This window comes from Uloborus diversus, chromosome 10 (genome assembly GCF_026930045.1).
Source record: "Uloborus diversus isolate 005 chromosome 10, Udiv.v.3.1, whole genome shotgun sequence".
NCBI lineage: Eukaryota > Metazoa > Arthropoda > Arachnida > Araneae > Uloboridae > Uloborus > Uloborus diversus.
Genome location: NC_072740.1, coordinates 109,052,718 through 109,074,580, shown reverse-complemented (window position 1 = coordinate 109,074,580; position 21,863 = coordinate 109,052,718). Strand labels below are relative to the sequence as shown.

Genomic DNA, 21,863 nt, shown 5'->3' with positions numbered 1-21,863 from the left:
ATTAATGGAAACGTTCACTGTTCGTTCTTGTACACTTCCCCGACGTCGACCTTCATTTTCCAAGCTACTTGAAATGGCATATTGTATTATATACTGTTTGCCGAGGAACAACAAGCAAGCGAACTGTCGTTTTCCTTGGTTAAACAACTTTAAAATAGCAGGCCTTTTGCTTGAAATTGTAAGAAAACCGATAAACAATACATAAACTAGGAAATAGATAATAAATTAGTCTAATGAAAGTGAGACACAAAAATAAAGAAAAACATTGAAATTTGCTTACTCCCATTCGATGATGCAAAATTCGTGAGAGTTTTTTTGTCGCATCCTATAAAGAAATCTCATGCCTAAAGTTGGGATACCAACCGAATAAAAAGAAAGAATTGCGAATAATGACTAAGGGAAATGTTTTTTATTTTGTATGTTTTAACATGGAAAATGTAAACAGAATTCAGTGAAAACATTTTTGCATGGTCATTACTAACAAAACAAGAATGTTGGAATGAAAATGAAGTTAATGTATTCAGTAATAAAAATAATTCAAAATAAATTAGAAAATTTTAAGATATTTCTTTATTCACAGATGTACAAAAGTCGAAAATAATAAACTTCTCTTAATTCTTTGAAGGCTACTTGATATTTTTATGGCTTTAGTTAAAATTTAGCTCTTTTCCGCTTGTTTCTTGTAGTAGAAATCTATAACTAAAAGTAACTCAGGAAAGAAGGTAGAGGTATGATTGCATTCAAATATTACTTCTCAAAATGAATTTTAGTATATATATACTGCAAATCCAAGGTATAGGAAATACAATGCACAGTACATAGTTTACACAAAGACTTAAATGAATATTAAAATTTTATTGTATACACTTCAATAACAAGCATCACTTAAAAGAGAACATATTTTTGCAAAATAATGTACCTCATGATTAATTTCAAGAGCGAGATACATATTTCATAAGTTATGAAATGAACCATGCATACCATCTATGCCATACAACAAAAATGTTCACCTAACTTCTTTGCAGCTTCTATTCAATGAATATCCAGTTGAATAATGATTCCCAAAATCTGCTTATATAAATAGCAAAGCTAATTACAAGCTTAACTCGCATAGTCTTTTGCAAAACAATTATGAAGTTTTAAAAGCAAACACCATTGCTGAAAATTGTTTACACATGGGCACACAAATACAGCTGCATAAAATGCACAATATAAGGCTACAAAAATGTTTATAGGCTATAAACAGGGTTTTTTTTTTGCATAGTTGTCATGACAGTAACTCCTCAGAGTGGGTCTACGATAATTTCTGCTCAAAAGAGTTCAAGACAAGTACGATAAAAGTAACACAAAACTGCTCACAAAAATACAAAAATAATGGTACTTTTATTCATTGAAATTTGGAAACAATTTAAGAAAGTACTAAAGCTCTTTGAAATAAATAAATAAAAGTAATCATGCAACAAGTTTTACACACATCTTTTCCTCTTAGTTACACTTAATACAAAATGATCTCACTGATAATGTGTAAAACATTAGGGAACAAATATCTAATGATGTCTTTGGGAATCATTGAAATAGAATATCCATGGAATACACTGAATAAAATTTTCACAGTCAATGTTTTAAACCTGAGATATGTTATATTAAATAAACATTCATTTTAGTAGTCAACAACATAAAATTGAGCATCAATACACAAAATGGCATTAGTTCTAAATATATTCTACTTTCCATGAAATTTCGTTTCTCCATAAACTGCTCATCTAAATATTGGACTATTTAGTAGCACTTTCAAGTGTAACAGTCTAAAAATGCTTCACACCTTAGTTAGAACAAGCTGTTATTCTAAGAAATGAAGCAAACAGAAGCCTATATAAATTTATTACATGTAGACTTACAATGAAGAAATACATCTGTAATATTTTTTGTGCAAGTGATTATTCAAAAAAAAAAAAAAAAAAAAAAAAAAAAAAAAAAAAAGACAAGTATCTTGGTTTACCAGGTTAACGAAGAAAAAATACCAATTGAGTTAAAGAATATCCTATAAATGCAACCACTTGATTTACAATATTAGTTAAAACTGAAATTTCCTTTAACAAATGAAAAGTCGTACTGAACTTTTCTAGTAAATAATTCTTGATCTAATTTTTAGAAAAGGTTTGGCTTAAATTATAGCAAAATGAATATTGAGTTAAAATATTTTTAACATTAATTCAAGAGTTGTGTCTTTATAGCACCAGGTAATGACACATCAATGTATATAACAGATCTGGATTGATTAAGAATTTTCCTTAAAGAAACATTTGTATTTTTCACTACAAGCAGCTATTCAGGAGCCGTAAAGTGCCATTTGTGTGCATAGAATAGGAGCTATGAAAAAATGTCTTATTTTACATAGCTTGATTTTCTATGTACTAAAGATTGCAAAGTAAACATTGGCAATTTAGCTTGCAAATATGTTGTTAAGAGAAAGTTTAGAGGTATAATAGTTAAAAGATAATAAAAAACCTATGAAATGCCAGAGGTTAGCTAAACTTACTCTGTACGTAAATTTGAGAAGAAGTAGAAAATAATTTTGAAAAAAAAAAAAAAGACACATATTTGTAAAAACCATTTCAGAACTACAGTAAAACCCCTCTAATGCAGACACTAACAGGACAAATTTTTTTGTTCGCAACAGAGGGGTGTCCACTGGACAGGGGTTTAATAATGTTATTGGCCTTGTAATCGGGGAATTAAAAATTGTCCGCATAAGAGGGTTGTCCGTTAGGAGGGGTTTTGCTGTATAACCATAGAAGAAAGTGTACTATCATGAAGAGTCAAACTTATTGCTCTTATAAAGTTTACAATATCAGTAACAAATATGATTATGAAATTCAACACAAATGCTATCACAAATAGAAAAGTTAAAAAAAAAAGTAATAGGAAAATAATTTATTGCTAAATTTCTGGATGATGATCCAACTTACAACATGCAATGCTTTTTATTGAACAAGATTAGACTTCAAGAATTCAGAAATAGAATCAATTTTTACCACCACAAAGGGTTCTAATTTAAGCTGGAAACAAAATAGTACATGAATTGCTAAGAAAACTCTGAAAAAGAGCATTTTTAGTAAAAAAGACTTTCTAAACAAACGTTCATTGAACTCCTATATAAATTAAATTTATATAATAGTACAAATGGGAAAACTTTTTTTTTCTTTTGCAAAATAAATTTTAAGAAACGGTATATTCAAATTGCTAGAATAAAATTTCTGTGACAGAGGAAATTTCTGGTTCAAAATTAATATTAAATTGATTTGAACTTCAAAAGTTCTTTTTGGTAATAAAGAAATATAATAAGACTATCACATAATTGATGTGGCTCAACTTAAAGCAGATACATGGAAAAATCACAAATGAACAATGCAAAAATATTTCCAGTTGACAATGCTCATTCCACACACTAAAAGAGAATCATTACTGAGAACTTACAAATTATAATTACATATGTACACAAGTTTATGATCAGAGTGCTATACAACTTCAACACTGTTTACATTTTTTTAAAATACAAGACAGAAAGTATGAAAAATAAAAAATATGAACATCTGAGATTCAAAAATTATTTTGAGCCCCCTCCTTCCTCTTAAGTAGGAGAAATATAGTTTAGGATATGAAATTCATACACAACATAGTATTAATAACAACTCGTTGAAAAAACTTCGGTTTTAGCAGGTAGTTAAATGGGTAAAAAACCCCTATCTTTTGATTTTCGATTGAAGAAAGATACAGAAAAGGGAGAAATATATGTATTGTAAAAAAGTCTTTTCCGTATCATTGGATAATCAAGGAGGGGAAAAAGGGGCAAAATCAGAAACTTGGGTGATAAAACAGAGTAATGAATTGTATGCAAATGATTTAGAAACGCATTTCACTGATAAAAAATGTTTTCTCAAATATTACAGATAGTATTTTTCAATAAATAACAACTTGTTCTTTTTGTGTTTAGCACAGTATCACTCAACTTAAAACATTTCTTAATTACAGTAAATGCAATTTATGAGACTTGACATTTGTTTTGAGCACCATGTTTTCGCTTCAGCAGAGTTCATCAGGGTAGAGAACAGGTGTAACACCTATTCAATCCAGATGTCACAAGGAATGAAAAGGCAAGGGAGTAAAATACGTTATCTCCCAAATGATTGGTGGTATCTGAAATGTAAAAGGTTCCTTTATCGCAGATTTTTAATAGTATCAGATTAAAATTCTTACATATGTACAAGCTCCCATAGTATAAACAGTCATCTTTACATTTAAAATACTTTTGTTTATAAGCCATCAGAATAAAAAAAAAAGTAAAATCATTTCAATGTTCTGAAAGTAAGCATGCTGCAGGGTAAGAAACGTATTAACTATTTAAAAAAATAACTAGAAACAATAACTACAACCACAAAGAAGTGATCTAATGTAACACAGTTCTACTATATTGCACAAAGTTCTACAGAGACACGAGTAATGTTAATAGTTAGAAACTTTACACCCATTCCATATCTTTAAAAGTAATGAAGGTAACACAATGTATAGGATCATTAAAAGGTTGTAGCAAAAGGAACCTTTTACATGTAATAACATTCAGTCTTTGGATTGATTCATTCAGTTCCTATTCTTCATACTTTGCAATGTAATGGAAACACTTTCAGGTACCTTTTGTTCACAAAAGCAAACTGTAAACACCGAGATGTCATTGTAATTTATGTTAGATAAAAGTTCAAGCCATTTTAGTAAACCCAACTAACTGGAACCCATTGTAGAACTGTACTAATGTTTTCTATTGCTTTCTCTAAAGTGTGAATAGTTTCTTCAATATCATTATTGATGATAGTCATGTCGAAATAATGTCCATAGGCTTGCTGTAAAAGGTCACTTTCTTTTGCTAAACGTTCTAAACTGCCATCAACCTACAAAAGAGGAAAAAATCAATACATCAGAATTTTTATCTGCAAGCAAATCCTAGAATTTAAATACAAATATACGATAATTTAAAAGAAAGCAAAAACAAAAAAGCCTAAGGTGGCAAATCTAGCTGTCCTGGTGTCTAACTTTATTTGGAGTTCTGAAGGTAAATGAAAGCAAGAAAAGAGGAGAGATTAAAAAAAAATTGCATAGTTTGTTTTTGTCATTTGCCAGAGATTTCTCAGAACCAGTTTACACACACACAAGGTTGAAAAACTGGGAAGGGGATGTATGAGCTTTGCAGCTTCTTAGTTTATTTAAATTCTGAGTGTGTGAATACATAACAAAATATATGCATACCTGCCAACATCTACTGCGAAAAAAATTCAGTAGATCATTAAAAAATACAGTAGATGTTTACGACAGATTTTTCATTCTTAGTCAGGAAATAAAATAATTTTTTATTTTCCTCCTTAGACAACCAAATGTTCCTTACATCTTATACACAAACAAGAGAAATGATCAAAATCCAGGAATCCCCCAGAAAAACCAGTAGAGTTGGCAGGTATGTATATGCATGTATCTATATCAGTGGCATCGCTACGGGGGGGGGGGGGGGGGTCCTCCGCCCCAGGTGTCACCCATCTGAGGGGGTGACCCCCAAAGTGGAGTTGCAAGTACAAATCCAACAGCAGTAAAACAATTTTTTTTGGGGGGGGGCATGACACCATAAATTACAGTCCCACGTGTCACCCATGCTAGGTATGCCACTGTCTATATGCATTTCTAACATAGAGATAGCAGGGATGCCCCTTAACAGCAATGGCGCACCCCCTAAATATTGCAAAGACCTCCAAAGCTTATGAACCCCCCAAAATAAGAAAAATGCCCCTCAAAACACCCCTAAAAATTGGCCAAGTCTGCGCCATGACCTCCCTAGGTGGGCACATCAGAGAAGGAGCAGATCCATTTTCCAGTTTAGGATGTGTTAGGTCGTTGCTCAAATATGAGCAAACAAGTCAGGGGAATTGCGTTACATGCGACTAGTGTACATAACGCAATTCCAGGTTTGTATTAACAATAATAAACCTAGTTGTAAGTATAATATTGAAACAGAATAAGGAGGGTCCATGTTTTCCCTTGTAAAATGTTCAAAAATGTATCAATGCAGTAGACTGTAGTTTGTAACACTCAACTAGATACCTGTAATTCTAATGCAGAGAATTGAATTCTTCCTTGAACCTTAATAAGAATGAACCTGAATAGAATTATGAAACAAATGGTGGCTTAACATTTGTTTCATAATTCTATCTGCCTTAGTTTGCTTTAGTGCCTTGCATGAAGAGGATGTTAATCTGTAGTAATGCTGCAGTCAAGGTGAACATACTAAAGCTGAGCAGCATACTCACATCAAATTTCTTATGAAATTAAAAAAAATCACCGAGATGAGGTTTTAAAAGGTTAAAAGAATGCCAAATCACAGCTACCCAAGTTTTAAATGGCACACAATTTTCTGAAGGTACAAAGGAGGTTGAAGAGGATGAAGTTGGTTGATCCGTGAATTCAAGAACTGGTGAAAAGGTTCAAAAGTGCTTTAACGAAATTGTGTGGAAAGACAAGACGTCTGAGCCTTTGGATCGTCTCAGGCATGTTGAACATTAACAAAGAGACAGTAAAACAAATATTGCACAAAAATTTAAACATGAAGTTTGAAAAAGTTCCCATTCTGTGAAGTAGTTTTAGCAGAAGTGCATTCATATGCTTCACCATCCCCTCTATTCACTAGACCTGGCTCCCTGTAAATTTATCTTTTGTCCTCAAAAGTGAAAAGTGCATTGACCGGAGCATATTTTCTGTCAGTAAGAGAGGTAAATCCACAGTTGAGACACAGTTGTTGAACAGAGTGACAGCTGAAGACCTACAGCAGGGTTTCTGCCTTCAGGCCCAATTGGCGTCCCCCACAAATACCACCCAAACAGACATCCAGAGAGAGAAAGTCCCTCCCCTAAATAAGAAATATGTCCCTGAAAACTTCAATGGCATGGTCTGCTCTAAGACAACCCTTAGGTGGGCACCCCTGCCTACAGCATTGCTTCAAACAATGGGAGCTACAGGGAGGGAAGTATATTGAAAGGGATAAAACTCAGTTGTAACTTTGTTTGTAATAAATCCCAAATGTGTCATCAGTGTCATTATTTAATTGCCACATTTTTCAGAGAGAATTCCCATAAATCAGGATAGGTTATTTTAAAAATAATTCTAATTTCTCAAGATTTGTAAGCATATAAGGTAAACACTTAAAACACATGTAAATATTTAATTGAGAATCAGTCTTCAAGGGATGAAGTATCAATCGTAACAGGCAGTGGTTGCAAGTAGCGCGCTACAAGTAGCAACGTTACTGTAGTAGCTACATTTTTGAGTAGTTTGTAGTGTAGCGCACTACTTTTTTAAAAAAGTAGTGTAGTGAGTCGTTAACTACAAAAAATAGTAGTTTGTAGCTATTTCTGGAAACTACTTTTAAATAAACTGAAAACAAAAAAAAAAAGATTCAAACGAATTTGATTGGTTCAAATTTTACACAAGTACATCAGCGTATGCAATGAGAAATAAGACTCATAAAAATACGAGCTGACCTCAGGCATTTCATTTTGACACCATACGTTCTATCTGCTTGACGCCATTAGTTTTTTTTGCCGTTGTAATTTTCATATTTCAACAATATTCATATTGCAAAAAGCACTTATTTTGGCGAAAATAAAGATATCGGTGATTTCGCGAGTTGAAAATTTGGTGGATTTTATATGAACTGACCGAAGATTAAAAAACAAAAATATTTTAGCGAGGCTTAAATTTTTGACAGTATTCACCAAATAAAAAGAAGCTACTTAAAATGTTATAGAAAAGGATGAAATTGAACTGTTCTGGAGGACTTACAATAAATATGAGCATTACAGTGTGTGAGAGTATGATAACAGACACTTTTCTTAATGTCTTCTGATGAGCTAATTTATTATTCTTTTTTGTTCAATTGTCTTATGGTGTCTGTGTGTGTATCAGGATCCCCCCCCCCCCGAAAAAAATCGAAAGTTGATTTTTCAAGTCGCACACTCCCTTATATTTTATCCTTTTACATCCAAAAAAAAATCATTTGATTTGAACAACGGCAGCAAGTGCCGATTATGTCTGAAAGTGTGAATCAGCACTTGTGTAATATTAGGCCAAATTGAAATAAAATGTTTTTTTAGAAACTCAAAATTTTTGTTGATAAAACGTTGCTCCTATATCCACATATGCACCACAAAAACATTTATTCAAATTCAAAACCATTTAGATATCCCACATGTGCCTACCATTTATAATTTTCTTCAAAAAATTAAGTTTTTGATACATATTTTCAGAAATGTAAGATTTTACGAAATTATCAAGCGGAAAAATATGAACAGTAAAGTAGAAAAATAGGTAATTAGCGGTAAATGGAAATGTTTGTTTTCCTGCAATTTTTAAGTCTCCCACATAGTACTCAAAGATCTGGTTTTTTTCCAGGTTGAGTTAAATTTTTCATTTAAAATATATTATTTTTTTATTATTTGTTTGTAATTGTTGATCTGTAAATGTGTTCGTTATTCATTTTTGAACTTGATATTCTATTTAAATTTATATGTAATTTTTTAAAAGATTACTGAAAAAAAAAATCAATTTTTCAAATAAAATTATAAATTGTAGGTCAAGTGTGGCATATCTAAATGTTTTTTAATTTGAATAAATGTTCTTGTGGTACATGTGGGGTGTTGGGTACAGGGGCAATGTTTCCCAACAGAAATTTAGAGTTTCTAAAAAACTTTTTCTTTTTTTTTTTTTTTTTTGCGATTTGGCCTAGCATACAAGTACTGTTTTACACTTTCAGGTGCAAGTCGGCACGGGTTGCCCTTGTGCAAATTATATGAAACTTGTTTTCACGATTGTTTTGACACAAGAGGAAAAATGCGAGAGTGTATGCGACTTGAAAAATTGACTTTCATTTTTTGAGGGACAACCTATTGTGTATGCTTTTTATTTGCTTATTTTTCGGAAAGTAGCGAAGTAGCGACTACATTTCAAAAGTAGTTTGTAGTTACTACATTTTGAAAAAAGTAGTTGTAGTTACCTACATTTGTAACAAAGTAGTTGTAGTTGTAGTTACCTACATTTGTAACAAAGTAGTTGTAGTTGTAGTTACCTACATTTGTAACAAAGTAGTTGTAGTTGTAATTCGCTACAAAAAAAAAATGTAGTTTTTCCAACCACTGGTAACAGGTATTAATTTATACATGAACTATTACTATTTTTGGGTAGCATTTTCCATACTTACATCTCTTATATTTGTAAGAGTTGGAGCAGCAATGAACACAACAAAAGGTGCATATTCAGCGGTTCGGAGAATTTTTAAAGCCTGCAAAAGTAATAAATTTAGAATGTATATAAATGAAAAAATATACTGTATTCAAAACATTTTTGCAAAATTTTTTTTACTTAATCCATTAAACAGTTCCTTGAAAACAGAATTCTGATAACCATACATATTTAAACATATATGTACTTATGCTACACTAATGTTAAATTTATTCAGCAGAAAGACCATTGCCAAAATTGTAGATCATTCAGCAAACAAAGCGTTGCCCAAGGACATGTACTCAGCCCATCTTTCTGTCTGCCCTGGTCTCATTAACTTTGCACATCCATTACTAGGAAGACAGAGTCCTAATGGGAAAAACACACTACTTGCTTTTCACTTTTATTGCTAAGTGTGTGTGCTAATTTTACCTTAATTGTGGCTTTGCATTACAAAAAAAAAATATTTCTGATGTTTAGAAAATGAAAAAAAAAAGGAAAAATATTATGATTTTAATATTAGTACACAATAAAGCTACCACAGAAGTTTTCAATTTTCATTTTTTAAACCAATTATAAAAGTAATCATAAAAAAAAACTTCTTCACAATAAAGCATTTCATTTAGTAATTTAGTTTTTACCAAGAGTAATAATAACTAAGATTGAAAACAAATTTGAAAAAAAAAAAAAAATCAATTCAATAATTTCTTTTAACTAGCATTTTATCTTAAAAGATTCAATGAAAAAAATCAATCATTCTTAAATTATATTTTTGGAAGCAAATATCTGACTCACTTTTTCAGTAGGTTGAAAATACCATGCCTTGCCGTAAATCTTCGAGTTGAACCGAACCTTTGCTTCGGTCACTCGTCTGGTCAGTGCTAATTCTATATTAGCTACCAGTTTGTTTGGAAGTCTTGACTTCCTAAAGAGGTTTTGTACCTCCAGCTCAGTCACTTCCTATGAAGGGCTGTTGAGTGCTAATAAGCACGAAACTGCAGTCCTTGGCTGGAATGACTGAGCTGGAGGTGACTTTCATGTATCTGACTCACTGTTGCAATTTGTAACACCAAATCTTCAAATGAAATGGAAAATACTTATTCTCATTGCCTTGAATTATTCTTATTTTATTGATTTGTAATGAGTTGAAAAGAGTGAAAAAGACCAAAATTTGAAAAGAACAACTCTAAGTTTATACATCATTAGGTTTTTATTATATGAGAGTAAAAACTTTTAAAGTTGTTTGATAGGCAGAGTTTTCCACCAATCTAAAAATTATTTGCTGTTCAACCGTGTTGCTTTTCGTGGATGTCTTTTCTTCTGTAAGCTCAACTCTTTTGCATTAAAAAAGGGGTTCCTTGTAACTCCCAGATTTGTTTATGCTATTCTTTAAAAATTTGGTATGATTTAAGGTTGCGATATTTTTTTAAAAAACTTTTCTGCGCAAAGATATTTCTTAAAACATAGAAAGGTTTTTAAATTTAGACATTGAGAAATGAATCATTTTCTTTAACTTGTTTTGTATCACAATCATAACTCTGGAGACACATTTTGAAACAAGAAACGATTTGCAATGGTAAACATTGCCCAGTTTTTAAAAAAATTTATACCAAAACAAGTCGAGTATTATAATTTTGCTTCTAATACTTATGAGATTTTAGACAAAAGAAACATTTACTTCAAGCAGTTACGGTTGTGACTTTTATTTCATGATCTATTTTAGATGTGATGTTAGTTATATGAAAATATTTACAGTATGATTAACTGATAAAGAGAAATATTGTTTTAGTTATAAAATTACAGGCACAAATTTAATACAGACATACCACCGAATTAATTTTATTGTAGTACTGTTTAATATGTTTAGAATATTTTTTTTTAAATAAGGGATGGTGGGGCAAAGGGAAATGTAACATCTGAAGATCACTGTATTTGATAATACAAGCTATTGCAATAATTTAAGGAATATCAAAAATAATTTTTAGTATTATGTAATGAGAAAGTTCTAGTTATTAACATTTCAAATATTAACCGAGACGTAACAAGTGCAGCAGTTAAAATTTTTAAATGTTAGGAATGTTTGTGTTTTAAATTTTAGAGCAATTTGTCAAAAGCCTTGTGGGGCAAAGCAAAATAGTTCATTGAATTAATTTATTTATTCATTTAATAAATTTAGATTTTTTAAACTAATTTATTCTTTTTTACCCATTTATACATTCATCATTTATTAATTAATTTACCCATTTATCAATCCCTCATTAATTAATTTATTTATATCTTCATTCATTAATTACTTCATGTATTTATTCACACTGTTATTTAGTCATTCAATAATAAATATTTTGAATAATCAAATAGAAAATATTTCATTACATAAATAACTTTAATTGAAGGGTTTGGAGGATGAAGGGGCTATGTTACATTTTTTGAAAAAACAATCTAATTCAATAGATGAAATAGTTTTATGCAGAAGTGTTATGTAACAAAATCTGAATACTTGAATACAGCTAGAAACAAAGATATGAAGAAGATGAAGGGGTTTTGTAACATTTTCCTGCTAAAGTCATAGAGGATGAAAGGGTTATGTGCCCTTAACCTCTTCTTCCAATGGAGCCTGAACTAATCATAGTAATATACCCCTTTTATGCATTCAGCAGGTAGGTGTTATGATAAGCCTGAAATATCTTTGTAGCACTTTTTCCTTTTAAATTCAACTGATTCTAAAACTAGTACTAGTCATCGAAAATCTATATGTTATTCTTCATAATAATAATAAAAATAATAAACATTGACAAACTTCAACTAGCAAACGATACATTAAAAATTAAATTTTTTACTTACCGTAATTTCGGGTAGATAAGCCGCCCTATCGTATATGCCGCACATGGAATAATTTACTAACTAAAAACAAAAGTTCATCGGATAAGCCGCCCCATTCGTATACGCCGCAGAAGAGTCTATTAAAACATGGCGCCCCCCCTCTCTCTCTAAATTTTATATATATATATATATATATATATATATATATATATATATATATATATATATATATATGCATATGTACGGATGCAATCATTTATTATAGTTAGAACAAAACTGTAACAAGCAACTGCACTTGTTGACAGATAGAAATGGAATAAACTTCATGTAAAAAAAAAGGTCAGAAAATGCTACGGTTACACAAAAAACTAGTGTTGCCAAATGACTCCTACATTTGGTTGGATGAGAAGTTTTCAAATCATTGTGTTTTACTTAGCAGTTCATCAAAAAATTGTTCACCCTTTATCAATTTATTCTTTTTTTTTTCATATTTATCATCATCGAGACATTTTAAAACATTACTCAGACTACAGGGACTCTAACTCAGACAAGCTAGCTATTCCTCCATTTTTCAGCCTTGTGAAACGTATGTTACCATCACGAATCTGGCAACACTGGAAAAAAACAACAGCGAACAGCGGCAAAATCAGCGCAAACTAACCCAGGTTTAAGGGTGTGAGAATTTAAATTTAATGAAAAACCTGTTTCATGGTGCAATTTGAGAGCTCTACTAGCGTTTTTTAATGAATTTTAACATTGCCGCTCAATTGGGAGAAAATGAAAAGCACTAAGAGAGAATGGTGGGGGAGAAATTTCTTCAGATACGCCGCAGATGTTAAATTTCAACTTTAAAACACGTATAAGCTGCGGCTTATCTACCCGAAATTATGGTAAGTTATTTACTGCAATTAATATTGAAATAAATTGTATCCTAAAATTAATGTTACAGGCGATAAATTTATAATTGTTTTGGTTGTTAGTGAAAATATGAGTTCAAGATACTTTGACCGAATTGAACTTTGAAAAGACAGGGGAGTTATCAAATGAAAAAAAAAAAAAGAAAATTTGAAAGACCAGCTACGATTTGTCGTGAAAGAATACAGGTGGTACTACAATCTACTTATTGATGAAAGACCATGATATTGAGGCAAATTCAAGTTTTTTAAAAATTATTTTGATTGACCAGCTTAGATAAAACTGGTTTAATTTTTGTTTTAGTCAAATATTTCAAGTTATATATGCTAAGATACTTCGTTTTTGTTCTGAAATGGCCCAAATAAGTTCACTTTGTATCCCTTTCTTTTTCATTAAATATTGATCGTTGGAACAATTGAATTTATTACTCTAAATTAGGATTTTGTTACATAACCCCTTCATTTTCCAATCCCTTCAATTATCAGTGCCCTATGTATGGGGTTACAGTGATAATTTTGTACTTCTGTTTGAAGGTAAGATTTGCTAAGGAAAAAAATAATAAGATTTTAATATCAGTTTAATTATAAATTACATTGTTCCCTCTTAATGTACAGAAATTAAAAAAATAAATTTTCAATTTGCTCATCTTGAAAAATGTAGTGACAAAGAGGTAAATGCCTTTTCATTTTTCAAGAACTACTCTTTAATGAACAAAACCCAGACTTTTTTTGAATTCATATTCAGATTTGTTTAATGAATTTTATTTAAAGAGTATATTAGTATGTATACCTCAGTCAATTGAACCACGATGAAATAAAGACATTTTTAGAACTGTATTTGAAACCTATTTCCCTGACATTTTAATGAAATTAGGCTATTAATGCTATTCACAATAAACATTATGGTAAATTTAAAAACAGCCTCACTTGGGTAAGGAGTCTTGGGCAATATATTTTTATATTAAAATAAAACATATTAACCTGAGGCTCTACATCCAAGATGGCCATTTTCCCTTCTTTATGTATTCTCCTAATTGTTTCCAACTTTGTTCCATACATGGCATCTTCATGAGTCCCATACTCTAAATATTCATTTGCAGTAATGTCTGACATCATTTCTTCTTGAGATACAAAGTAATAATTACGTCCATTTTCTTCACCGGGCCTTGGCAATCTAGTAGTATCTAAAATAAAATATGAACTATAATGCATGCATAATTCATCACTCTTATTAGTATCATACTTTCAAATTTATGCCAAATCTCTTTGCTCCCACACGAAAACCGAACTAAGTCTTTGGTACTTAATTATCTAGTCAGTAAGTGATTATAAATAGAAAGACATCTCCTTATAGCAACAAGCGTCTCATTTTTTCAATTTCAATCAGTTTTTCTTCGATTTGGAAGGAAAATAGGTTGGAATAGAAAAATAGTAACAATATAGGTTGGAATAGAAAAATAGTAACAATATAGGTTGGAATAGAAAAATAGTAACAATATAGGTTGGAATAGAAAAACAGTAACAATAAAGTTACATATAATGATTAATTCACTAAAACTCAGGTGAATCTCTTTCAAAGTTTTCGCTATGACCTGCATTTAAGGACTGTTGCTTTGATGTCTTAAGTCTTTTTAAAGAAAGTTTTTGCTCATCAAGTACAGAGTTTTACTCTATATCAAGGCTTGAAGAAAGCTCAAAAGCTTTGTATGCCTGTCAGGCATGTTGGTCTAGAAAATACATACCCAAATATAATGTTTACATTCTCAAACATCTATTCAAACTGCATATCGCACAGGAGTATCGAAGGGGGAGCATTTATAATCATTATTATTTTGAGATGTGATCCTTTCCTTCTGTGTGCCACGTTAACAAAAACATAGGAAAACATACATGTCTTATTTATTTTCTTTTATGCATAAAAAATGAAAAGACAACACAAACAGAGCCTGATTACTGTGCAGGCCAACTAGGCCATGGCCTAGGGCAGTTGCTTTTTAGAGGTCCCAAAATGGGTAAAATGGCTTCCGGTACTGACTAGAATTGTAAAATTTGACTGCAGGTGGCTGCAAAATGTGTTTGGCCAAAGGTCTCTCGATATCTTAATCAGACCCAACACATAAACACACAACAAAGTACCAATTGATTGTAATAATGGTGGAGGAATGTTTGTAAATAGTTTGTGCAAATAAAGAGCAAAAAGAAAGTCTCTGAAGCGAAGAAAGAGGTCATTTTTATAAGTCTCATATGGTATGCACATGAAGGATACTGGCACTTTTTTTCACAAAGCAGACTCATATATATTCTGTTGGAAAAGAAGAACGTAATAATTTACATGCCCAGCTGGGTTTGCAAGGAGAAAAAAATACATACCCCAGCAAGATAATTTTCAAGTTTTGCTGTATTACAAACATATTCTTTGTAGTATTAAAGCAAAAACTCAAAGAACTATTATCTGAGATGTTTCAGCAACCAGTTTCATTGGAATTCCTTTTAATTTTATCTTTGATGATATGCAATACCTACTTATAAAATAGATTTGGATTTCTAAAAATATTTTGCATAAGTATAGATTTCCTTTTTTTTGACGTTATATTAAATAGCAAGTAATGAAACAAAACCATTTTCTAGCACAGAAGTTGTGGAGAAGTAAACCTTCATATTAAAAAAGAGTTACTGATATTTAAGCTTTTGAAAATAATTACACATTCAATACTTTGAGTAATGACAACACATAATCTATAAATACTTACGTGGGATAGGATAAGCATATTTTTCAGGATGATTACTAATAAGGGTATTTTTGATATGTCGCCTTCCTACTCCATGAGCACCTAAAATATAACAAGTGAAACATCATAATATAAAATCACATAACATTTTCATGCAAAAATTTGAATTTTTAGAAAAACATTGCTTAAAAATGAACCAGACCCACCATTTAGGGCAGCAGGATTAACCGACAAAAACTTAATAAGAACAAAAAATACACAGAAATGGACAAAATCGGTGTATATATACATGTGCACAAAAAATTAAATGATAGGAATGCAAGTTGTTTAAAAAGAGAAAAATTTGTAGTGAAACCTCTCTGAGCGGCCACTCCTCTGTCCCGAAACATTTTGGCCGTTCAGAGGGGGTGGCGGCTTTCAAGGGTTTTTGTTACAGTCGCAATAAAATTACTTTAATACATAATCTAGGCAAGTATAAAACATAAAAGGAAGTTTGAGACATTTCTAAAGGGGGAATAGTATTTTATTTAATTATTATTTGATAGTATTTTATTTAATTATTATTTACATTTTTCGAAGAAAGGATACAATTTGTGACTAAGCTTTAACTCTTCTCAAACAATTATTTTCAAATTCGTTTCTCAGTTAAAAACGCAAATCTCTAGCCAATTTATTTGTCATTGCATCCGAATTTCCGATGGCAATCTGTTTTCCTCAAAATCACTTGAAAGTTTAGCTTGCTGACAATCACAAAACACAGTAGTAAATTGATCATCTAAGGCTGAATTAGTGCCGAAAAGGCACAAAAATGTATTTGTTGTAACAAATTTAATAATGCCCTCAGCAAACTGATTAGTAAAATTAAATCAACCTCAAATTTTTATCACATTTAATTGAAAAATGCATTCTCGTTACCCGGAAGACGTTTCTCTCAGTTGGCACTGTAATTATCAAAGCATTCCACTGCTGCTTCATGCTGGAAAAAAGTCGAAATCTTACTTTATTAATTCTCTTGCTGATTTTCTATGCTCATATGAATATGTTGATGGAGATGCATGAAAATGATCTTTGGCAAAGTAGTTTACTACCCAGATCACACACTGACCAACTAATAAAATAAGCGTGAGTGACATTTTTACTCCACAATTTCTCCGTGAACTGAAAGGCTGTCAATTGGAAATGGGATATGAATCTACTTTCCTGAAAAATGGGATGGATGCATCCACTCGGCGGCAAAAAAGAAGAGTTGGGTAGCCGTTGCTAGGGGTGTTTTTAACATTAAGTCTATGAGCTAAATAATTCGTGCTGCAAAAAATTGGCCGTTAAGAGGGGTGGCCGCTTGAAGAGGTTGCACGGTACTTCAGAAAAAGTGTGTGGAAAACTTGATTCAATAAGGAGCCTGTATGAGCTGCTTACACAAGCTGATTATTAACTGATTCTAGTGATGAAGTCATTAGTAGTGACATGAGATGCTTCATACCTAGCTGTGGTCACTTAATCACTAATCAGACTATTGCAATAGTATCCAGAAAAAACATCTGGTCTGAATTAATTCAATGTGGAATTTATCACAGCTATATGACATAATTTTTTTCTGATAGTTGTGAAAATGCCATACACCACGTGATAATTGGATATGATAGCATTTTCCACCAGTGGTTAATATTTACTCATTCAAACTAGTGTAACATTGAACTGCTATAAAACTATAAGAAATTTGCACCAAAAATAATTACTCTCTGATGAATGATGAATACCTGGTGTTAGATGGGTGTTTTGTTCAGCAATACAAGTTAACAAATGGAGATCCTTAGGAAGATTTCACTCATAAATGGGTATTTTCCAACAAAAATGTGACTTTTATTGCTAAACACCTTCTATTTGCTTGGTCGATGGCAAAAAAAGCACATAAAGCATACAGTTTTGTACGACGTTTAATGCATTTCACTAATAAAGCTATGGCTTAGGATAATGGCTACTCTTCTAACAACATTGGTTTTAAATGAAAAATTATCATAGGGTAAGAACCCCAGTAATTGGCACATTAAGAGTTTGTCCTTAAACTTACCTCTGTTTTCATTTCTTAGAAAAGAAATATTTACTTATAAATATTATTGTATCAAAGAATGCACATCTGTGCATCTATTCAGTTCACTAAAAGCAAAATTTTTTTGAATAGATATTTTTATATAAATTAATGCATAAAAAGTTACCAAAATCACCAGTAATTGGCACCTGATACCCCAGTGTATGACACCTTGTGTTCCAGTGATTGGCACATGTTAATAAAACTGGAAAATCACTATATTTTTCACTTTTAGATTACATACAAATTTCATCATCATAAGAAACATTATTAATGTTAATTAGAGTTGGTAATTTTACATAAATTAATGTTTAATTACACATCTTAACGTTAAAAAACGCATGTTAGAGAAATAAAAATTTTAAATGTTACATGAAAAAAAATATCGAGATTATTAGTGTTTCATCAGTTGGCATGCAGTTTTGATTTTACGAACTATAGCTATTTCCACAGAAATAGAAGAACATTACTTGATGATTCTAATGGACCATAAAAAAATGAAACAGTTCTTCACAGTCGCAATATCTGATTGTGATGGCCAAACATACTTGTTTTTTTATTGTTTTTTTTTTTTTTAATTTAGCAGTAGATCCTGGAAGATTCAAATCAATAGTAGAACCCATACAATATTTTTGCTACAAAAGCGTCAGAAATCAAACTAGTGGCTTATTGAACAACACATTAGGGACTATAAGCACATGTGCCAATTACTGGGAACTAGCAAAACTGAAGCACCACTAAATGGCATCCATCATTTCTTCAAAAACCCAAAAAGAGACAAAAATTTTCTTCTACCCTCTCAAGGTAACACCTTTCAACGAAACAAAACTTTTGACAACCAAAATTTTGAGTCAGATTTTAATGAATTGATGTGCATGCTTCCCTTAAGCCAGAGAAAAAGTTTTTGCAACAAAAATGGCTGATTTGACACAAGTCACAATTGTTTCTCTTTGGTATGCACTGCTACCATTTAGTAACATGAATTGAAGTTATAATCTTTAAAGTAAATGTACGTTCAAATGATATATAGCCGCCTACTTTTAAAAGATTGGATATGAATCTTATTTTATGACATTTTTGTTGGATGTGCCAATTACTGGTGACCTGCCAATTACTGGGGGTGTTACCCTATAAGCTTTGTGCTACAATATGTTGAAGTGAAAAACCAATGTAAATAAAGCACAAATTTCACAGAAAATGCAGCATATAGCTATTTCAAGGCTACAATGGAGCCTCTTCATCAGTGCAAAAAGCTCACCAACACAACTGAAAGTCGCGAGAGAACTCAAGTTCACGATAATTCTGTGATCATTTTTCACGTACAATGTATGTTTAATTAACATTTGTAGAACACTACTAGACTTTTGAGATTTTTATAAAACTCATTTTTTCCTTAAATAATTATCTTTTCTCTTTTGAAACAACCTGCAGTTTAACACTCAAAATCGTCAAGTGATATTTGCTTTAGCAATAATTAGTGACATAAAAAAAGAAGGCATCATTATGTTCATAAATGATTGTGTAGGATTTTAGTGACAAAAATAAACCTTAAACTAGCTAATTTACTGCATATATAAAGATTAACATTTATTTTTAAAGGTTCATAAGATTTGCAATTAAAACTTTTTATTAAGTATATTTACCTTTGAAAAAAATACTCACTAATAGCAATATGAAATCTTTAGATAATAGATTAATTCTTATTTAATAGATTAAGAGATTGATTTCAGCATTCCATATTAATCCTTCCTTAACAAGAAAGTAGAAAGCATTAAAAATAGTTTGAACTATACAAAGGAACAAAGGAGGGTACTCCCCTCTCTGAAAATGCAGCTCATTGTTAAAACCAAAGTAACTACACACACTCACATTGAAAGGAGGATGAGTCTTAATGTTGAAGCACTAATCTGATTGGTGTTTGAGTTTACTAACTGCAGAAAATGTAACATTTTTAATTTGTATGTAACAACGGTAAAAGTACAAGATAAACGGACAGTACTTGGAATTTTAGAACAAATTAAAATCAAGTGGAAAAATTAATAAACAATACATTTTTTAAAAATAATGACAAAACACAACAATAAACTTTGACACAAAAATAAAGTAGAATTTGTCATAGTTAAATCGAGTGAAATGTTTCAAAAGTTAAAACTGCGAAAAGTTGTGAAATTACCTAGTAACACCAACGTCTTCCTCTTATATCCAGGAAGTCTTACAACTTCTTCATAAGTGACGAGATCAAGCTGATCAAAAACAGCATTATGTTTTGCTAAATATTTATCTTTGTAGTGTTTCTTTTTTCGTCCAAAGAAAGAACAGTTCACTACAATCAAAAGAATAAAGACATTAAAAAAACATCACATTTCAAGTTTATAAAATTTATAACTAATTTTGAAGAGGTAACTTAATCAGTTTTTTAGATCAAAGTAACGACAGGGCTGAAAAAGCGGAAATGGAAGTAAGAGGTCTAAATTTCAATCAATAAAAATGGAGTTACCACTTCTAGGCTTTTTCTTTTTTTGCCTGGGCAACACTTTACCACTACTTTCTAATACAGTTTTCAACTGTGATTTAATGAAACTAAAAATGACTTCCTTCTTTGCAACATCTTGTTTGATGACAATTTTCAGAGCTACATTATTTTTATTACAAATACAAATGTGACGACCAGCAACATGCTCTGGGCCCAGCTAGGCTGGTCGTAGTCAATTTATTAGTCCCCAATGAAGATCAATGGCCCTCTTAAAGCTATCTACCCCCTTGCTCATTACCACCTCTTTGGGTAAGCTGTTCCAAGTGCCCACAACCCTATTAAAGTAGTAGTTTTTCCTAATTTCCATGTTAGCCTGAGATTTGAATAGCTTAAAACAATGACCCCTCATCCTGCTTTTCATGCAAAAATTTAATCCCTTAACATCTTTCATTTTGATAAATTTAAACAACTGAATCATGTCCCCTCTGACTCTCTTTGCTCCAGGCTATACATATTAAGCCTATTAAGTCTGGTAACATAATCTAAATCTGAAAGTCCTTTTACTAATCTAGTTACCCTTCTTTGAACCCTTTCCAATACAGAAAAATCTTTCCTAGAGGAATTTTGGTGGTATTCAAACGTTGAACACTGACACTCAGAAGCATTTCTCAAAACATATTAAGCATTTTTTCTTTTAATCAACACCTCCAACACCTCTTTAAATAAAATTTTAAAAATCCTTATTTAGTCAAATAATATTTTTGGTTCTTCCTAACACAAGTTAACTGAATTGAGACATATTTTTATATAGCTTCATTCAGGAAGTCATTCTTAGTTTTACATTAATTTAAATTCAGACACACACATTTTATTTGAGTGGATGAAAAAAAATGTTCATTTATATTATTAACTAATGTATTGGATTATAACTATCATAACATTAACTGATTCCACTTTAGCTCCTGAAGAAGTTAACTAAAAAAATTTGGTTTTGGCCAATTGTATTTTCTTCCTAGACCCATTTTTAAACATTTTTAACTTTGCACTGATAACAACTTTTAAAATCTGTAATAACTGAATATGAGTCATGATTTTTATACAATTTTTAATAGATATCAAAATAATTCACTTCTTGTATAAGTGACGCTATTAACTTTTGTTATTTCAAGGGTAACAAGGACATTTTTTCATACATAAACAAATAAAAATATAAATATTACTGAAAAGAAATATGAGCGAACTAATATGCAACCTTGGTCATTCCTAGATCGCTCTACTGCCATGCTAGCAACTCTCCATTCCTGTAGTTCAGGAGAAGGGATAAGGCCAGCAGTTGTTTCAGAATTTTCCCGTCTCGCTTGCCACCAATTGTGATCATCTTTACTTATAACTTGCAATATATCACCAGTTTTGAATTTTATACCAGCTTGGGCGCATGGAATGAGATCGTCATCTTTAGGATCATAGTCAAACTGTGCACGGACAAATATCTGAGGGAGAAAAACCAAAGTTCTCACTATGCTTCAGCATTG

At 31.2% G+C, this 21,863-nt stretch overlaps 1 protein-coding gene across 1 annotated transcript in view; it reads right to left on the bottom strand.

The window, feature by feature from the left end:
* Positions 1-436: 436 nt before the first annotated feature.
* The window catches only part of LOC129231130 (peripheral plasma membrane protein CASK-like), a 222,412-nt gene continuing 200,985 nt past the window's right edge, over positions 437-21,863 (bottom strand). The window contains exons 19-24 of the mRNA XM_054865377.1: positions 21,584-21,821; positions 20,032-20,181; positions 15,794-15,874; positions 14,025-14,227; positions 9,290-9,370; positions 437-4,943 (exon numbers count right to left, since the gene is read on the bottom strand). Coding sequence (XP_054721352.1) covers positions 4,764-4,943; positions 9,290-9,370; positions 14,025-14,227; positions 15,794-15,874; positions 20,032-20,181; positions 21,584-21,821 — 933 coding nt within the window. The 3' untranslated portion in view covers positions 437-4,763. The remainder of the gene's footprint in view (positions 4,944-9,289; positions 9,371-14,024; positions 14,228-15,793; positions 15,875-20,031; positions 20,182-21,583; positions 21,822-21,863) is intronic.